Source organism: Microcaecilia unicolor, chromosome 1 (assembly GCF_901765095.1).
Source record: "Microcaecilia unicolor chromosome 1, aMicUni1.1, whole genome shotgun sequence".
In the NCBI taxonomy this organism is placed as follows: domain Eukaryota; kingdom Metazoa; phylum Chordata; class Amphibia; order Gymnophiona; family Siphonopidae; genus Microcaecilia; species Microcaecilia unicolor.
Genome location: NC_044031.1, coordinates 394,665,483 through 394,680,503, shown reverse-complemented (window position 1 = coordinate 394,680,503; position 15,021 = coordinate 394,665,483). Strand labels below are relative to the sequence as shown.

The 15,021-nt window shown below is 42.5% G+C and overlaps 1 protein-coding gene across 1 annotated transcript in view; it reads right to left on the bottom strand.

The window, feature by feature from the left end:
- EXOC2 (exocyst complex component 2) overlaps window positions 1–15,021 on the bottom strand; it is a 300,400-nt gene that overhangs the window by 73,573 nt on the left and 211,806 nt on the right. Inside the window, exon 23 of the mRNA XM_030210951.1 lies at window positions 5,653–5,794. Coding sequence (XP_030066811.1) covers window positions 5,653–5,794 — 142 coding nt within the window. The remainder of the gene's footprint in view (window positions 1–5,652; window positions 5,795–15,021) is intronic.

Below are 15,021 nucleotides of genomic sequence, written 5' to 3'. Positions count from 1 at the left end.
TGTCCCCCCCAAATCCTCCTCGGTGAAGACCGAAGCAAAGAATTCATTTAATTTCTCCGCTACGGCTTTGTCCTCCTTGATCGCCCCTTTAACACCATTTTCGTCCAGCGGCCCAACCGACTCTTTGGCCGGTTTCCTGCTTTTAATGTATCTAAAAAAGTTTTTACTATGTATTTTTGCTTCCAACGCTAATTTCTTCTCAAAGTCCTTTTTTGCCCTCCTTATCTCCGCTTTGCATTTGGCTTGGCATTCCTTATGATCTATCCTGTTACTTTCAGTTGGTTCTCTTCTCCACTTTCTGAAGGATTGTTTTTTGGCTCTAATGATTTCCTTTATCTTACTGTTTAGCCACGCCGGCTGACGTTTAGTCTTTTTTCCCTTTTTTCTAATACGTGGAATATATTTGTCCTGAACGTTGGTTCAAATGCAATGGATTGGTTGTAAGACTGAAATGTTGAGAATTAATAGGGATGGAGATTATTTTTTTACCAGTAGAGTTGTGTGTAGAAGGACAAGATCTCATTTGCCCACGAAAAAGTGAGAAACCTCTGGATTTGGATTTTACTCAGGTTCGATTTCTACACACATATTCAATATGTGGTAAAGTCTGTGTATGGGAGGTTACAATGGATTAGAGGTTTGAAACCATATTTGACATTTAAAGCAATGACCTCTGCTATGGTGTCCACTGTATTATTCTCACTTGACTATTGTAATGTAGTATTTTTGAGCTTGCCGAAGTTGTGAATTAATTGGCTGCAGCTGGTCCAAAATGTTGCTGTTAGAGTATTATTGGGTAAATCACATCATGAGAGAATCTCTTCCATGTTGGCAGAACTTCACTGGCTGCAGATCTTGTCAGGAATAAAATTTAAAACTCTGTTGTTGACTTAACGCACTGAATAATGATTTTTTTTCTTGATCTGATACTACCTGTCACAGCAACAATGTAGTCTATGTAATTTCTTGTCCTTGTGGATTAAATTATGTTGGGTGTAGTAGATGTTCAGTTAAACTTCGTTTTAAAGAACCTAAATCTCAAATTAATACAGAAAACCTACAGGCCCCTTTGGTTCAACACTGGCTGGAGAAAGGACATTTGATAATTGATTTTAAATGGTGTGTCATTGATCAAGTGATTGAAAGGTGGGAGGGTGGCAAAACAGAACAGCGCTTAAATTTTAAAGAGCAGCACCATTTAGACTCAGTTACACCTAAGGGATTAAATGCTGAACTTGAATGGATGTCACTTGTTTGAATCTGAGATTCTGATTGTCTGTCTGATGAATCAGCTGATGAGATATGGAGTATATTCACAAGCTTCCTTAAGACGCCACAACCATCTTGACTATGGAGTGAACAGAGATGGTTGGGTTTGGCTACATAAGTTGTTTTGCAATTGAAACGCCAGCGTTTTGTTTTGCATTTCTGAAGTTTATGAATGCATCTCTAAAATGTACTTGCTTTGCAGAGGGTTCCTTAAGACAGCATTTGAGAAATATGAATCATGTCGGAACAGTATCCCCTAGCCAACTTCTTCTTTAAAGCAGATGATTACAATATTTTACGAAAATAGTTTTTGAATGATTAAAAAAATGAAGACAAAAAATATACCTGTGATGATTTAAGTGCATAATTCTCCTCAGTAAAACTTAAATCCGTGTGAGTTGCACTGCTGAGGTCAAAATAAACTGAGCATGCTTTAAACCTTTTGAAATTATAGTTGACTTGTGGGTGTTTGCCCTGTATACTATTTATGTTCAAGGATTTTGCTTGTGATCTATTTGTGCCCACCAGTTTATTGTTATTTTGGTGCTGTGGAGTGTTTCAATTAATTGATATGTACATACTTAATTTCTTTTGACGTATATACTATGATTGCAGGTGCTGCGTATCTCTGAGGATGGGTTAGAATAATAAAATTGATATTAGCAAATACACGATGCTAGTTAGCAGTAGGGGAAGATATTCTTAACGTTGAAAGCAAAGGTACATTCCAAGACTGCATCATATAAATTCCATATAAGGTTGGCAAGGCAAGTTGCTGACTCTCCTGTTTATGATTCCAGTGTTTAATCATGAAGAAGTGGAACATGCATAGAGTGCCAGATACAACTCTGGAGACATTATTGGGCAGACTGGATGGACCATACCGGTCTTTATCTGCTGACATTTACTATGTAACTATGTTAATCAGCACTGCCTCTATTTCATGGAAGTAAAAACATAAGAATAGCCATAAGGGGTCAGACCAATGGTCCATCTACCCCAGTATCCTGCTTCCATCAGTGGCCAATCCAGATCACAAGTACCTGGCAGAAACCCAATTAGTAGTAACATTCCATGATATCAATAATGAGGCAAGTAGTGGCTTCCCCCATGTCCATATGGACTATTCCTCCAGGAACTTGTACAAACCTTTTTAAAACCCAGATATGCTAACCGCTGTTACCACATCATCCGGCAGTGAGTTTCAGAGCTTAGCTATTCTTTGAGTGAAAAAATATATTTCCTCCTATTTGTTTTAAAAGTATTTCCATGTTATTTCGAGTCTCTCCTGATCTTTGTATTTTTTGAAAGAGTGAAAAATCAATTCCCTTCTACCTCCTTCTACACCACTGAGGATTTTACAGACCTCAACCATATCCTCAGCTGCCTTTTCCAAGATTAAGAGCCCTAATCTCTTTAGCCTTTCCTCAAATGGGAGGAGTTCCTCCCCTTTATTATTTTGGTCACTCTTTTTAGAATATTTTCTAATTCCACTATATCTTTTTTGAGATACGGCAACCATAAATGAATGCAATATTCAAGGTGAGGTTGCACCATAGAGTGATAGAGGCATTATAATATTCTTGGTCTTATTTTGCATCCCTTTCCTAATAATTCCTAGCATCCTGCTTGCTTTTTGGCCGTTGTCACACACAGAGCAGAACCTTTCAATGTACAATGACACCTAGATCTTTTTCTTGAGTACTGACTCCTAAGATGTACCCTAGTATCAGGTAACTATGATTTGGATTATTCTTCCCAATGTGTCAGTAGAGTCATTGTCTAGTTTGAACAGCATGTATTCCAGTTCTAGAGACAGATAAGAGGTGGCTAGGGTGATATGAAAGAAGCTCTTGTAAATAAGTGAAAGATTGCTCCCTTTTTTACCCTGTCAAGAGGAGTGCAGAATATTAAAGCCAGGGGGTAGTAGGTGGGGAAGAAGTGGGCTTTCCACTTCTGTAAGCCAGGATTCAGATATGAATAGGAAGCCCAGGTCAGAGGATTGAAAAGAGGTCTTTGATTATAAGAGTCTTGTTTCCTACTGATCTAGCGTTGACATAGGTGGCAGGTTCAGGAGTCACAACCCCTAATAGACAACAGTACTCCCACAACTCACAAACCACCCACACAACCCATACACAACAAATCCAAAAAATTAAACAATGGCACGAAAAACCTACTAGCCACAGTCACCGGCAACAGAAAGAAATGAAAGGACATAAACGTATACATCAAGAAAACAGACAACTGATAAAAATTATCACTACTTCAAACCCAACTGACCACCACCAACAAATACAAATAGGATACAACAATGCCAGATCGGCAGTCAATAAAAACCACGATACTAACCGACTGGATTACAGCTGACCATCTAGACTTCCTACTTATCAGCAAAACTTGGATCCATGACCCCAAAGATCCAATAATCTTAGAGCTCTGTCCTCCAGTATACAAAATTACCTACTGGACAAGAGAAGGAAAAAGTGGAGGAGGCATAGCAATAATTTATAAATCTCAACTCATAGTCACAACAACAGCAGAATCTATTCTCCCCCAACTCGAAATAGCCTCAGTTAGAATCAACCACTCCAACCTACGTGATCACCTAAACCTAATCTTATTTTACAGACCCCTGGGCAATTGGCAAGACTCACAAACGCACTTTCTGGATTTCATATTGAATACTTGTGTTTCCACCCAGAACCTTCTCATAGCAGGAGACATCAACCTTCACCTTGAGGACACTAACTCAAGCAATGTACGCGAATGCAAAGACTTCCTCCAACTATGGGAGCTCCACTGGCCAAACACACAACCCACCCTTAACAAAGGACATACACTAGACATCATCACCCACAAATTCTCATCAGAACCAAATCTCACACTAATACACACAAAATGGACAGCCAGGCCATGGTCCGATCACTACAGTGCAAACCTTTCCCTCTACTGGAGAACAAAAAAGACACAACAAAAACAAAAACGACAAACCTGTACTACGAGAGGCAAAATATTCTGGCAACAATTCTACACCGACGAATGGACAACACCTACAGACTCACCCCAATTTCTTCAAGAATGGGATAACAGATGAAGAACAATACTAGACAATATAGCGCCACTTCAAACCAGAACCTCACATAGAAAATCTCAATCTTGTGCTTTAACGAAGAATTGAAAGCACTAAAAACACAAGTCTGTAAAGAACAGACTATCAAAAAACTCCAAACTGCCCAAAATACTGCTGCCAGACTCATATTTGGAAAAACTAAATATGAAAGTGCAAAACCCTTAAGAGAGAAACTTCACTGGCTCCCACTTAAGGAACGCATTGCGTTCAAGATCTGCACGATTGTACACAAACTCATTCACGCTGAAGCCCCAATCTACATGCTAAACCCCGTGGACCTACCTCCCAGAAACGCCACAAGATCATCCCGCAAATTTCTCAACCTGCACTTCCCCAGTTGTAAAGGATTAAAATACAAGCTGATGCATGCCACTACCTTCTCTTACATGAGCACGCAGTTATGCAATGCACTACCTACAGACCTGAAAACAATCGACAAAACAACTATCTTCCGCAAATCTCTGAAGACATATTTCTTCAACAAAGCCTACAATGAGAACCGATAACCTCACTAATCCACCTCACCAACCCACTCAGTTATGAAAACCACCTTCTATAACTACCCTAATCACTCCCTTCGTTCTTCTCTCTTCCCTTACTTAATCTCTGCACAATACTAACTGTATCTGATATCCTGGAATGACAATGTTAACAAAACTATGTAAGCCACACTGAGCCTGCAAATAGGTGGGAAAATGTGGGATACAAATGCAATAAATAAATAAATAACAAATAATAAGATGGAGCTCATGGTGGACTGCTAAGCTGTGTTTGGGCAAAACTGATAGGGAGCGGGTCGTGGGCGGTTGAGATTGACCAGCCAAGGCCTGACCAGACTAGGTGTTGGAGTACCCACTGGTGGTAGTCACTACAGTAGATTGGCAATGAGCTCCTGAACAGGCCATCAGATAGCTAGCCCTGAAGCTGGACTGCTTTTTGGACTTGTAAACCAAAGGGATATGGGTGAGCTCCAATGTATCAGGTAAGTTACCACTGATAATGCCCAATAGGGCCCTGCATACCAATAGGAGCAATTTGGATGCTGGAGTGGTTTAACTTCCTTGTAGTGTACCATAGCGTGAGACTGGTAGAATGCCCCCTGAAAAATCTCTGCAAGGTTTCACAGTCACCCTCACAATTTTTTTTTAACTTTCTTAGAATTTTAAAATCTATGAAACTTAAAAAAAAAATTAACTTTTAAATGAGATTTCAGTCCCATCAAGAATTATAGAATAAAATTTACAATTTACCTGTTGGAGAAAGACAATCCTTCCAGTCAAAATATCCAGCATAGATACCAGGTTCTAAAGATCCAACTATAGGGTCTGCTTTTAATTCAATGTAAGTTTCAAACAGTCTTTGGTCCAATTCCTTTAATGAGGCCATAGTAACCTAAAATTCACAAAAACAGAAAAAAGTAAAAATAGGGACAGGATAAAAAGGAAGAGGAAGGGAGACTACAAGGAAAAAAGCAGGCCATTAGGCGAAAATCATGGCCAGAAAAGTAAGAGGAATAGCTAAAGAGCAAGGCAGAAGAATTGGCAATTTTATTATGGAGAAGAATAGAGGAATGGGACCCTAAACAGTTGGAAGATGTTACCATAAGAAACAGAGAAGGCTGCCAAATATGGATCATAAAAAACATAATGTAGAAAAGAAGGTTAACATTTAAGGCGGCAATTCTACAAGAATGCAGAGTTGGATGATAGAACCTGGGCATCAAGGTTCTGATATAGAACATTAAGGGAAAACAATATGAGTGCCCACGGTTACACCAGCCATAGATCTGGTGTGTTAATGCCTAAATGTGTCAGGCATATGTGTAACTTACAGTAAGTACTCTATAAGTTATACATGTAACTGGATCTCTCAGTCTTATTTTATTTTTTTTCTCTTCTTTCCCCTTTCCTTGTCTATTTCATCCACATGAAGGACAAGTCTTTATTTTAGGTGCCTGCATAAACACATTCCCTATATGTAGGTACAGCAATCAGTAAATAAAAATTAATCATAAAAAAGTCAAACACTTAAAAAAAAATAAGAGGAAATATTTTTTTAGTCAATGAATAGTTAAGCTCCGGAACTTGTTGCCGGAGAAAGTGGTAACAGCGATCTGGATTTTAAAATGGTTTGGACAACTTCCTGGAGGAAAAGTCCATAGTCTGCTATTGAGATACACATAAGGAAGCCACTGCTTGCCCTGGGATTGGTAGCATGGAATGTTGCTACTGTTTGGGTTTCTGCCAGGTACTTGTGACCTGGATTGGCCACTGTTGGTAGCAGAATACTGGGATAGATTTTGGTCTGACCCAGTATGGCTCTTCTTATGTTCTTACATACAAACTTTGTGTTATTTGCATATGATTGAGCTGCATACCTAATTGTTTAGCTATTATTTGGCATCTGGAAGAATATCTTTTGTGGGTAGATTTTATGAGTTAATGGTATAGAAGATGACAACATAAATAACAACCTGATGTAAAGGAAGATTTGTCTGTTATTGTTAACTACTATTTTCACCTTTCACATACTCATACTATGTGAAAATAAGATGGCAAATTCCTTTTATATTATTTGAAACCAGACTATTTTTCCAAAAATGGCAAATGCAACTTCATAAGTACGTAAGTATTGCCATACTGGAACAGACCAAAGATCCATCAAGCCCAGCATCCTGTTTCCAACTGTGGACAATCCAGGTCACAAGTACCTGGCAGGATCCCAAAACAGTAAAATAGATTTTATGCTGCTTATCCTAGAAATAAGAACTGGATTTTCCCCAAGTCTATTTTAATAATGGTCTATGGACTTTTCCTTTAGCAAGCCACCCAAACCTTTTTTAAACTCTGCTAAGCTAAATGCCTTTACTACGAATTCCAGAGTTTAACTACATGTTGAGTAAAGAAACATTCTCTCTGATTCGTTTTAAATTTACTACTTTGTAGCTTCATTGCGTACCCCCTAGTCTTAGTATTTTTAGAAAGAGTAAACAAGTGATTCACGTCTACCCGTTCCGCATTATTTTATAGATCTCTATCATATCTCCTCTCAGCCGTTTTTTCTCCAAGCCGAGGAGCCCTAGTTGCCTTAGCCTGTCCTCATAGGGAAGTCGTCCCATCCCCTTTATCATTTTCGTCACCCTTCTCTGTACTTTTTCTAATTCCACTATATCTTTTTTGAGATACGGTGACCAGAACACAATATTCGAGGTACGGTCGCACCATGGAGCGATACAAAGGCATTATAACGTCTTAATTTTTGTTTTCCATTCCTTTCCTAATAATACTTAACATTCTATTTGCTTTCTTAGCTGCAACCGCACACTGAGCAGTGGGTTTTAACGTATCATCAACGATGACGCCTAGATCCCTTTCCTGGTCGGCAACTCCTAATGTGGAACCTTGCATTACACAGCTATAATTTGGGTTCCTCTTTCCCACATGCATCACTTGACACTTGCTCACGTTAAACATCATCTGCCATTTAGATGCCCAGTTTCCCAGTCAAAGTTTTGTATCTGTGGAGGGCCATTTTCGATATGATGTCTAAGTCTAACTTTGGACGCTTTGCAAAAAACGTCCAAAATCTGAATAGGAAAGAAGGTCATTTTCAAAAAAGAAAAACGCCTATCTTTTGTTTTTAAAAATATTGTTCCAAACAACGTTTTGTGATTTGGACATTTTGTTTTTTGGTCCATTTTCGAAAATCCCCCCCCCCAAAAACGTCCAAGTGTAAAATGCATAAAATCAAGCCGTTGGGATGTAGGAGCCGCCAGCATTTTTAGTAGACTAGTCCCCCTGAGATCCCAGGACAGCAATAGAGCACCGTAAGGGGCACTGCAGTGGACTTCATAAAATGCTCACAGGTACACATCTCACCATTACTCCCTTACCTTGTGTGCTGAGCCCCCAAAAACCCCACTACCCCCAACTGTACACCACTACCATAGCCCTTACAGGTGAAAGGGGCACCCATATGTGGGTACAGTGGGTTCCTCCACAAGTGTAACGGCTTGGGTCCACCTGTCCGGAGTGCACTGCACCCAACACTAGACTACTCCAGGGACCTGCATGCTGTTCTAATGGACCTGAGTATAACATTTGAGGCTGACATAGAGGTTGGTAAGTAATGTTTTTCATCACATTTTTTGGGGGTGGGAGGGGGTTAGTGACCACTGGGGGAATACGGGGAGGTCATCTGGTTATTTAGGGCACCTTTTGGAAAGAGTAAACAAGCGACTCACGTATAACGTAATAAACACAGGTCTAGCTCAAAATGTCTAATTTTAGTCCTGGACGTTTTTGTTTTCTTCCATTATGGTTGAAAAATGTCTAAGTCTTAGGAACGCCCACGTTCTGCCCTGAACAGGCCCCTGGCAGTCCCCCTTTATATTTGGACACACTTCTGGTGGACTTCAGAGAAAAACGTCTAAAAGTAGGTTTTGAAAATGCCGATTTGGACGTTTTTGTGAGAAAAACATCCAAATGCAGACATGCCACTTTTTGGATGTTTTTCTCTTTTGAAAATGAGCCCAATAGTCACTCTAAACTGAATCAAATGTATAGGTATTTTAGCAAATTTTGGAGGCAGTTTTCTAAAACTCTTTTAAGACTTAGTGCTGTTTGAGGGATTAGAGCACATATTTGCACCTGTGAAAACATGATCTCTCTATATAATACATATAGGACAGAGTTGGACAACCATGGTCCTCCAAGGCAACAACCCAGTCAGGTTTTCAAGATTTCCACAATGAATATGCATAAGATCTATTTGCATAAAATGGAAGTAATACATACAAATCAATCTCATGCTTACACAGCCCACTATGGAGACTCTGGCAGACATGAAGACTGTAACTGTCAGTGGGAGTCAGGGAACTAGAGGGCCACGGGAACAAGAGAACCACAGGGCCAAGAGAAGCAGCAGAATGCAACAGACTCAGAAGGGCCAAAGGAAGCAAGCAGACAGGCAGGCAGGCAGGAGAGATTAGATCAGGAGTGGGTTAGGAATGAGAATGCTGGATATTAGGAGGGGCAAAAGGATGCAACATGAACCACTGGTGAATTTCAATCAGTGTAGACTAGTCTGAAAGTAAAGAATCCTGTGAAAAAAATTATTTTTTAAACTAGACAATTTACAGAAAGATTTATATCATCATTTTCTCAGACTGCAGGGCCAATTTAATGTATTATACATGTTGCATACCACTAGTTTCACCATTTCCCTCTTCCAACAGGCAAAGGAACAGAAATGATTAGGGGTCAGTAAAACAAGAGAGGCTCTTCTGATCCGCAAATAGTGTGCAATGCAGAAAAAATAGTAGATCCCAGAGTAAAGTTCTTCTAGAATTTCTTGCACACAATGGTTTGTGTTTGTCTACACAACTGTGCTGTTACTATATTGTGGAGGGGATCTGCTACTTTTTTTTTAGATCTTCTTTGATCCTCTTGTAATTGCTATACTCCAGAGACAGTCCAACAGTGGGCAACATGTGGACCATGTCAGGCACTCTTGTTAATAAAGTTATTTCTTATGAGAACTTTACTTTGGAATCTGCTGTTTTTTTTCTGCATTCTACAGAAATGATTAGTGCAGGGAAATGGCCAGCAGTGGCCCATGAATGCACAGCCTATTGACTGGGCCCCTCCTCTCCCTCCTATGCATAGCATAGCCCAATCTTTGATTCCTTGGCTGAATAGAGATATTCTAGGTTTCTGTGATCCATGAGCACCTGTACCAAGTCAATTATTTCCTTGAGATAGTGTTTCCATTCCTTGAAAATGACTTGGATAGCTACAATTTGCTATGAGGGTATTTTTTTCAGAAGTGCATGAACACATCTGAAATAGTAGATGAACACATCTGAAATATCTGCCTCTACAATAAACAGCTGCATAAGGTTAGGGTGAACCAGAAAAGCAGGCAATGTAAACGCTCCTTGTAGTTAGTCAAAGGCTTACGATATTGCTGTTGTCCATGTGAAGGTATCAGGTTTCTTCAGCATTGATGTATGGGTACTAAAACATTGGAAACTTTTCATATGAACCACTAGAAGACAGCAAGTAAATGAAACACTAAGGACCAGATTCTATATATGATGCCTAAAATATCTGCATGGAACTTGGCGTTTTCAATAAGATTTAGGTGCAGTTCATAGAATACTAGTAAAAAGGCCCGTTTCTGACACAAATGAAATGGGCGATAGCAAGGTTTTCCTCGGAGTGTGTATGTTTGAGAGTGTGTGTGTGAGAGTGACTGTGTGTGAGAGAGAGAGTGAATGTGCGAGTGTGTGTGTGTGACAGAGAGAGAGTGAGACTGGGTACGACTGTGTCTGTGAGAGAGTGTGTGTGTGAGAATGAGAGTGTGTGCCATGGTCCCCCCTCCCTCCCTTCCTCCCAGTTCCAGTGTCCCCCCTCCCTCCCTCCGAGTTCCAGGGGACCGAGTTTCAGGTTCCCCCCCCCTCCCTCCCTCCCTCCGAGTTTCAGGGGACCAAGTTTCAGGTTCCCCCCTCCCTCCCTCTGAGTTTAAGGTTCACCCCTCTCTCCCAGTTCCAGGGTCCCCCCCCTTGTAACACGACGTCACACGCATGAGGGTGTCGTTGTCCCTCCCTTCCAGTTCCAGACCCCCTACCTCCAAATTTTAAAAGTCATCTTCACTTACGAAGTTGGGTTTACAGCGGCCGGCAGCAGCAGTAACAGGCGTGCAGGCTCGGCCCTTCTCTCTCTCTCAGCTCTGGTCCCGCCCTCATTTCCTGTTTCCGCAAGGGCGGGACCAGAGCTGAGAGAGAGAGAAGGGTCGAGCCTGCATGCCTGTTACCGCTGCTGCTGTCGGATGCCGTAAACCCGACTTCGTAAGTAAAGTTGATTTTTAAAATTTGGAGGTAGGGGGCCTGGAACTGGAAGGGAGGGAGGGAGGATGGGAGGGACGACGACACCCTCATGCGCGTGACGTCGCGTTCCGTTGGCCGGCAACTCTGCAGCATTCCCTTCCAGTGATTGGTCTTTACGAACTCGGAAGTACGTGACGTCATTTCAGGAGATGGATACAGCAGGAGCACGAATGCTTCAAGGTTTCACTTTCTCAGTTTCAGAACGTTGGCGGTGCTTTTTATTATATAGGATGCTTAGTCAATACTGTAGCACCTAAACCTACGCGTGCCCATTTATGTCAATAAAACCCTGGTGTAAATCCACACACGTAGATTTAGGCACACTAAGCCATATTCTATAATTACCTGTGGAAATTTTGGAATGCCCACAAAACGCACATAAACACGCCCCTTTTAAACTACCGTATTTATTTTGAACTGTGCGCTTTACAATTTAGGCACAGTTCTTTATAGAATATGCTTAGCGATTTCCATGCACAAATTGTGATAACTGCCAATCATTATTGCTTGTTACGTGCTGTTAAAAACGCTGATTGGTTTGTTACATCAATTATGTGCATATTCTACGCAGAAATCTAAGCGGCATATATAGAATGTGCTCCTTAGTAGCATGGTTACTCTTATGCTTAACCAACTGGCGAAGTAACTCAGCCTGCTCTGGAGGGAGCAGGCCGAGTCACTTGTGCACCGAGATTTGCAAGTGGATGCTTGTGAAGAGCTGGTATGATTGTATTCGGGAGATGAGCAATGAAGCCTGGTACATCTTCCTCCCAATAGAATCCAGGGTTCTAGCTTCTCTACCTTGGGGTGCCGAGGCATAGTCCCTGGAACTCCTGGCTCTTTTGAGAGCAGATTCCACCACCATGGAATTGTGAGGCAAATGAGGCTTATCAAAACTAAGTGCACTGTGGATATGATACTGAGTGTTGATCTTTTTGGATATGACCAGAACCGACAGATGGGACGCCCAATTCCTAACAAGGACTTCATGGAGTACTTCATGGAGAGGGACAGTCACAGCATCCCTAGGAGGAGACGTATAGTCCAGGACTTTGAGCAACTTGGCCCTTGGCTTCTGCTCCACTTCCAAAGGAAAGGGAATAGCATCAGCCATTTCCTTAACAAAAGAATGGAATGAAAGGCTCTCCGGAGTAGACTTTCTCCTTTCAGGTGGAGGGGATGGTTCAGAGGGAATTCCATAGGAGACCGAACCTGCCTTGATGTGGAGGAACCATGTGCTCAAGAATGGCATTGAGAAGTCTGTTCTCACCTCAACTCTGTTGAAGCTTTCTCCACAAACATCAAGGGAGTGATGGCTTGGGTGGCAGTTGACACCAGAGTCGCATGCAGCATTGGTGTCAGAGGTTATGCCACAGGCTGAGGGCCATGAGGGGCCACAACAGTAGGCAAGATAGGTGCAAGCACTCCCGAAGCCGATGCAACCCGTTGAATGAAGTCATCTAGCAGCTCAGGGAGCAAGGCCCAGATGTGCTCATCGAGGGCTGACACCGGGAAGGGCCGGGGTGCCAGTTCAGGCGCAGGTTGCAGAACTACTGGTATCGATGCAGGAGCAGGTGTTTGGCTGTTGAGAGACTGGCACATTGGCACTTCTTGTATGGAGGCGGAGCGGTCCTCCCAGCGACAATGCTTCTTGGGTGCCAACTCCTTCGAAGCCCAGGAGCTCCAAGCACCATACGTCGAGGTTGACCAACGACAATGCTTCTTGGCCTTTGCCTGAAGATTTTCACAGAGGTTCTTTGGTGCTGCTGAGGACGACGTCGAATACACATGTCGCCGTCAGGTCAGGTCTGATGATGGACAGTTCCGGGGGCCTTGCACAACAGGAGGCCTCAAGGCAGGTGGAGCCCCACTTGATGCTTCACTTCTCCCAGCGTCTAAGTGTCTAAGAGTAGCTATGCTTACCGATGCTCTCGATGCCAGTGCGATGCTCGACGTCGATGCCGAGGAACCGGACGGCTCCAAAAATCTTCTCACAATGAGCCTCTCTGAAAATCTGGGTCCTCTTCTTCATGCGAAGACAAAGAACACAGTTAGTGGGGCTAAGATCAGGCCCAAGACACTGTAGGATAAGTGTCTTTCCCAGGGATTGTCCGACTGCACCAGTGATGGCACTTAAAGCCACTGGGAACCTTTGTGGACATGGAAGGAAAAACTTCCTTGGCTAAATTAAACGAAGCGATGGTGCGCCTGATGACGATGAAAAAGAAAGGAAACAAACGCAGGGAAAATAAACTAATAAACAAGAGAAATAAAGAAAGGAGGTTCCACAACAGGAACACAATAATGGAAGAAAGAATGAATGGAAAAAAATAAAAAGCTGAAAGGCACAAAAAGGCTCTTTTGGACCGAGCAATGGGAAAAGATGGTTAAAAAACACGCCCTCTCCTCACCGCGGTAGAAAAAGAACTGAGCAGACCGTGTTCATGCGGCAGGTGGAAAGGCACTCGAACATGCACAGTGGGGCGTCTCTCGTGCTCCACAAAGTTCTATTTATACTTTTATAAATCCCGGCCTGGGAAACGCAGGTTGGTGTCACCCACTTGTGAGAATCTATAAGCTTGCTTGTCCTCGGAGAAATATCTTTTCCCAGTCCGGCTAGGGACAGCTAGAGGCCCCCCTATGTCCACAGCTAGTCTCTGAAAGGGCTCACTGATGATGGGTAAAGGTTTCAGGAGAGCTCGTAGGTGATCTTGGGTCTTACCCACTTTGGCATCATAGGTTCAACAATAGCTACACCTCATGATACTCCCGGTCAATAGAAGTTCTGGGTCAATCTAGTGCATGTACATGTCACCTCCTGATGTCCTGCTAGTGGAATATCATGTGCAATCTGTAGAAGTTGTTCTCTGTATGACCTGGGCACTATAAGCTGCTTTCCTGCTGTCCAGGATCTATTAGGATCAAGAGGATCAGTCTCTCTCTTTACCAGTCTCATTGGTTGGCTGACCAACCCTCTGCCTCAGGGCCTCCAGGTCAGGGTCAGAGCGCTGTACTTCCTGAAAAGCATGTCTCTGTCCTCTATCAGTATCCATATCTGGAAGGGTCTCTGTTGGTGACTCTGACAAATCAGGATCAACAGTCTAATCAATAGGTGTCAGTTAAGTTAGGCTGTTCCATACTCATGGCCCCGGTCATCTCTGGAACTGGTGGTGCTGGAAGCACTGGAGCAGCTTCTCCTGTCAGTTGGTCAGCTGGTTCTATCTGAACTTGCTCAGGATCTGGAACCGGAGAGGTGATTTCTGCTGCTGCTTCTGCTTGTTGGGCCGCCTGGTCCTGACTACAGGTCACCATAGTGGAAATGTTGACTCTGCTATTAAGGGTAATGTTCAATTGAACCATGTCAGTCCCACACAGCATTGGCACTGGCATGTTTTTCATTATACCTACTTCTCTGTATTCAGGCTTGGTACCTCAATCCAGGAATATTTGAGCAATGGGTACAGTCTCTCTGGATCCATTGGCTAGCACTACCTCTGCAGTGCAACCTGGAAGAATAGCATCTTCCAGCACTAGCTCTAGTCGTAACAAAGTCATGCTAGAGCCAGTGTCCACAAGGTCAGCTACCTGGGTCTGATTCACAGTTACTGGAGTGTTGTAGTGTTGAGGATATCCATCTGCTTTCTTGCATGGTGAATGACCAGTAACTTTTTGTGCTGCGGCAACTGCTTAGGCCTTCTTCGTGGAACTAGAGCCACCAGCTTTGGTACAG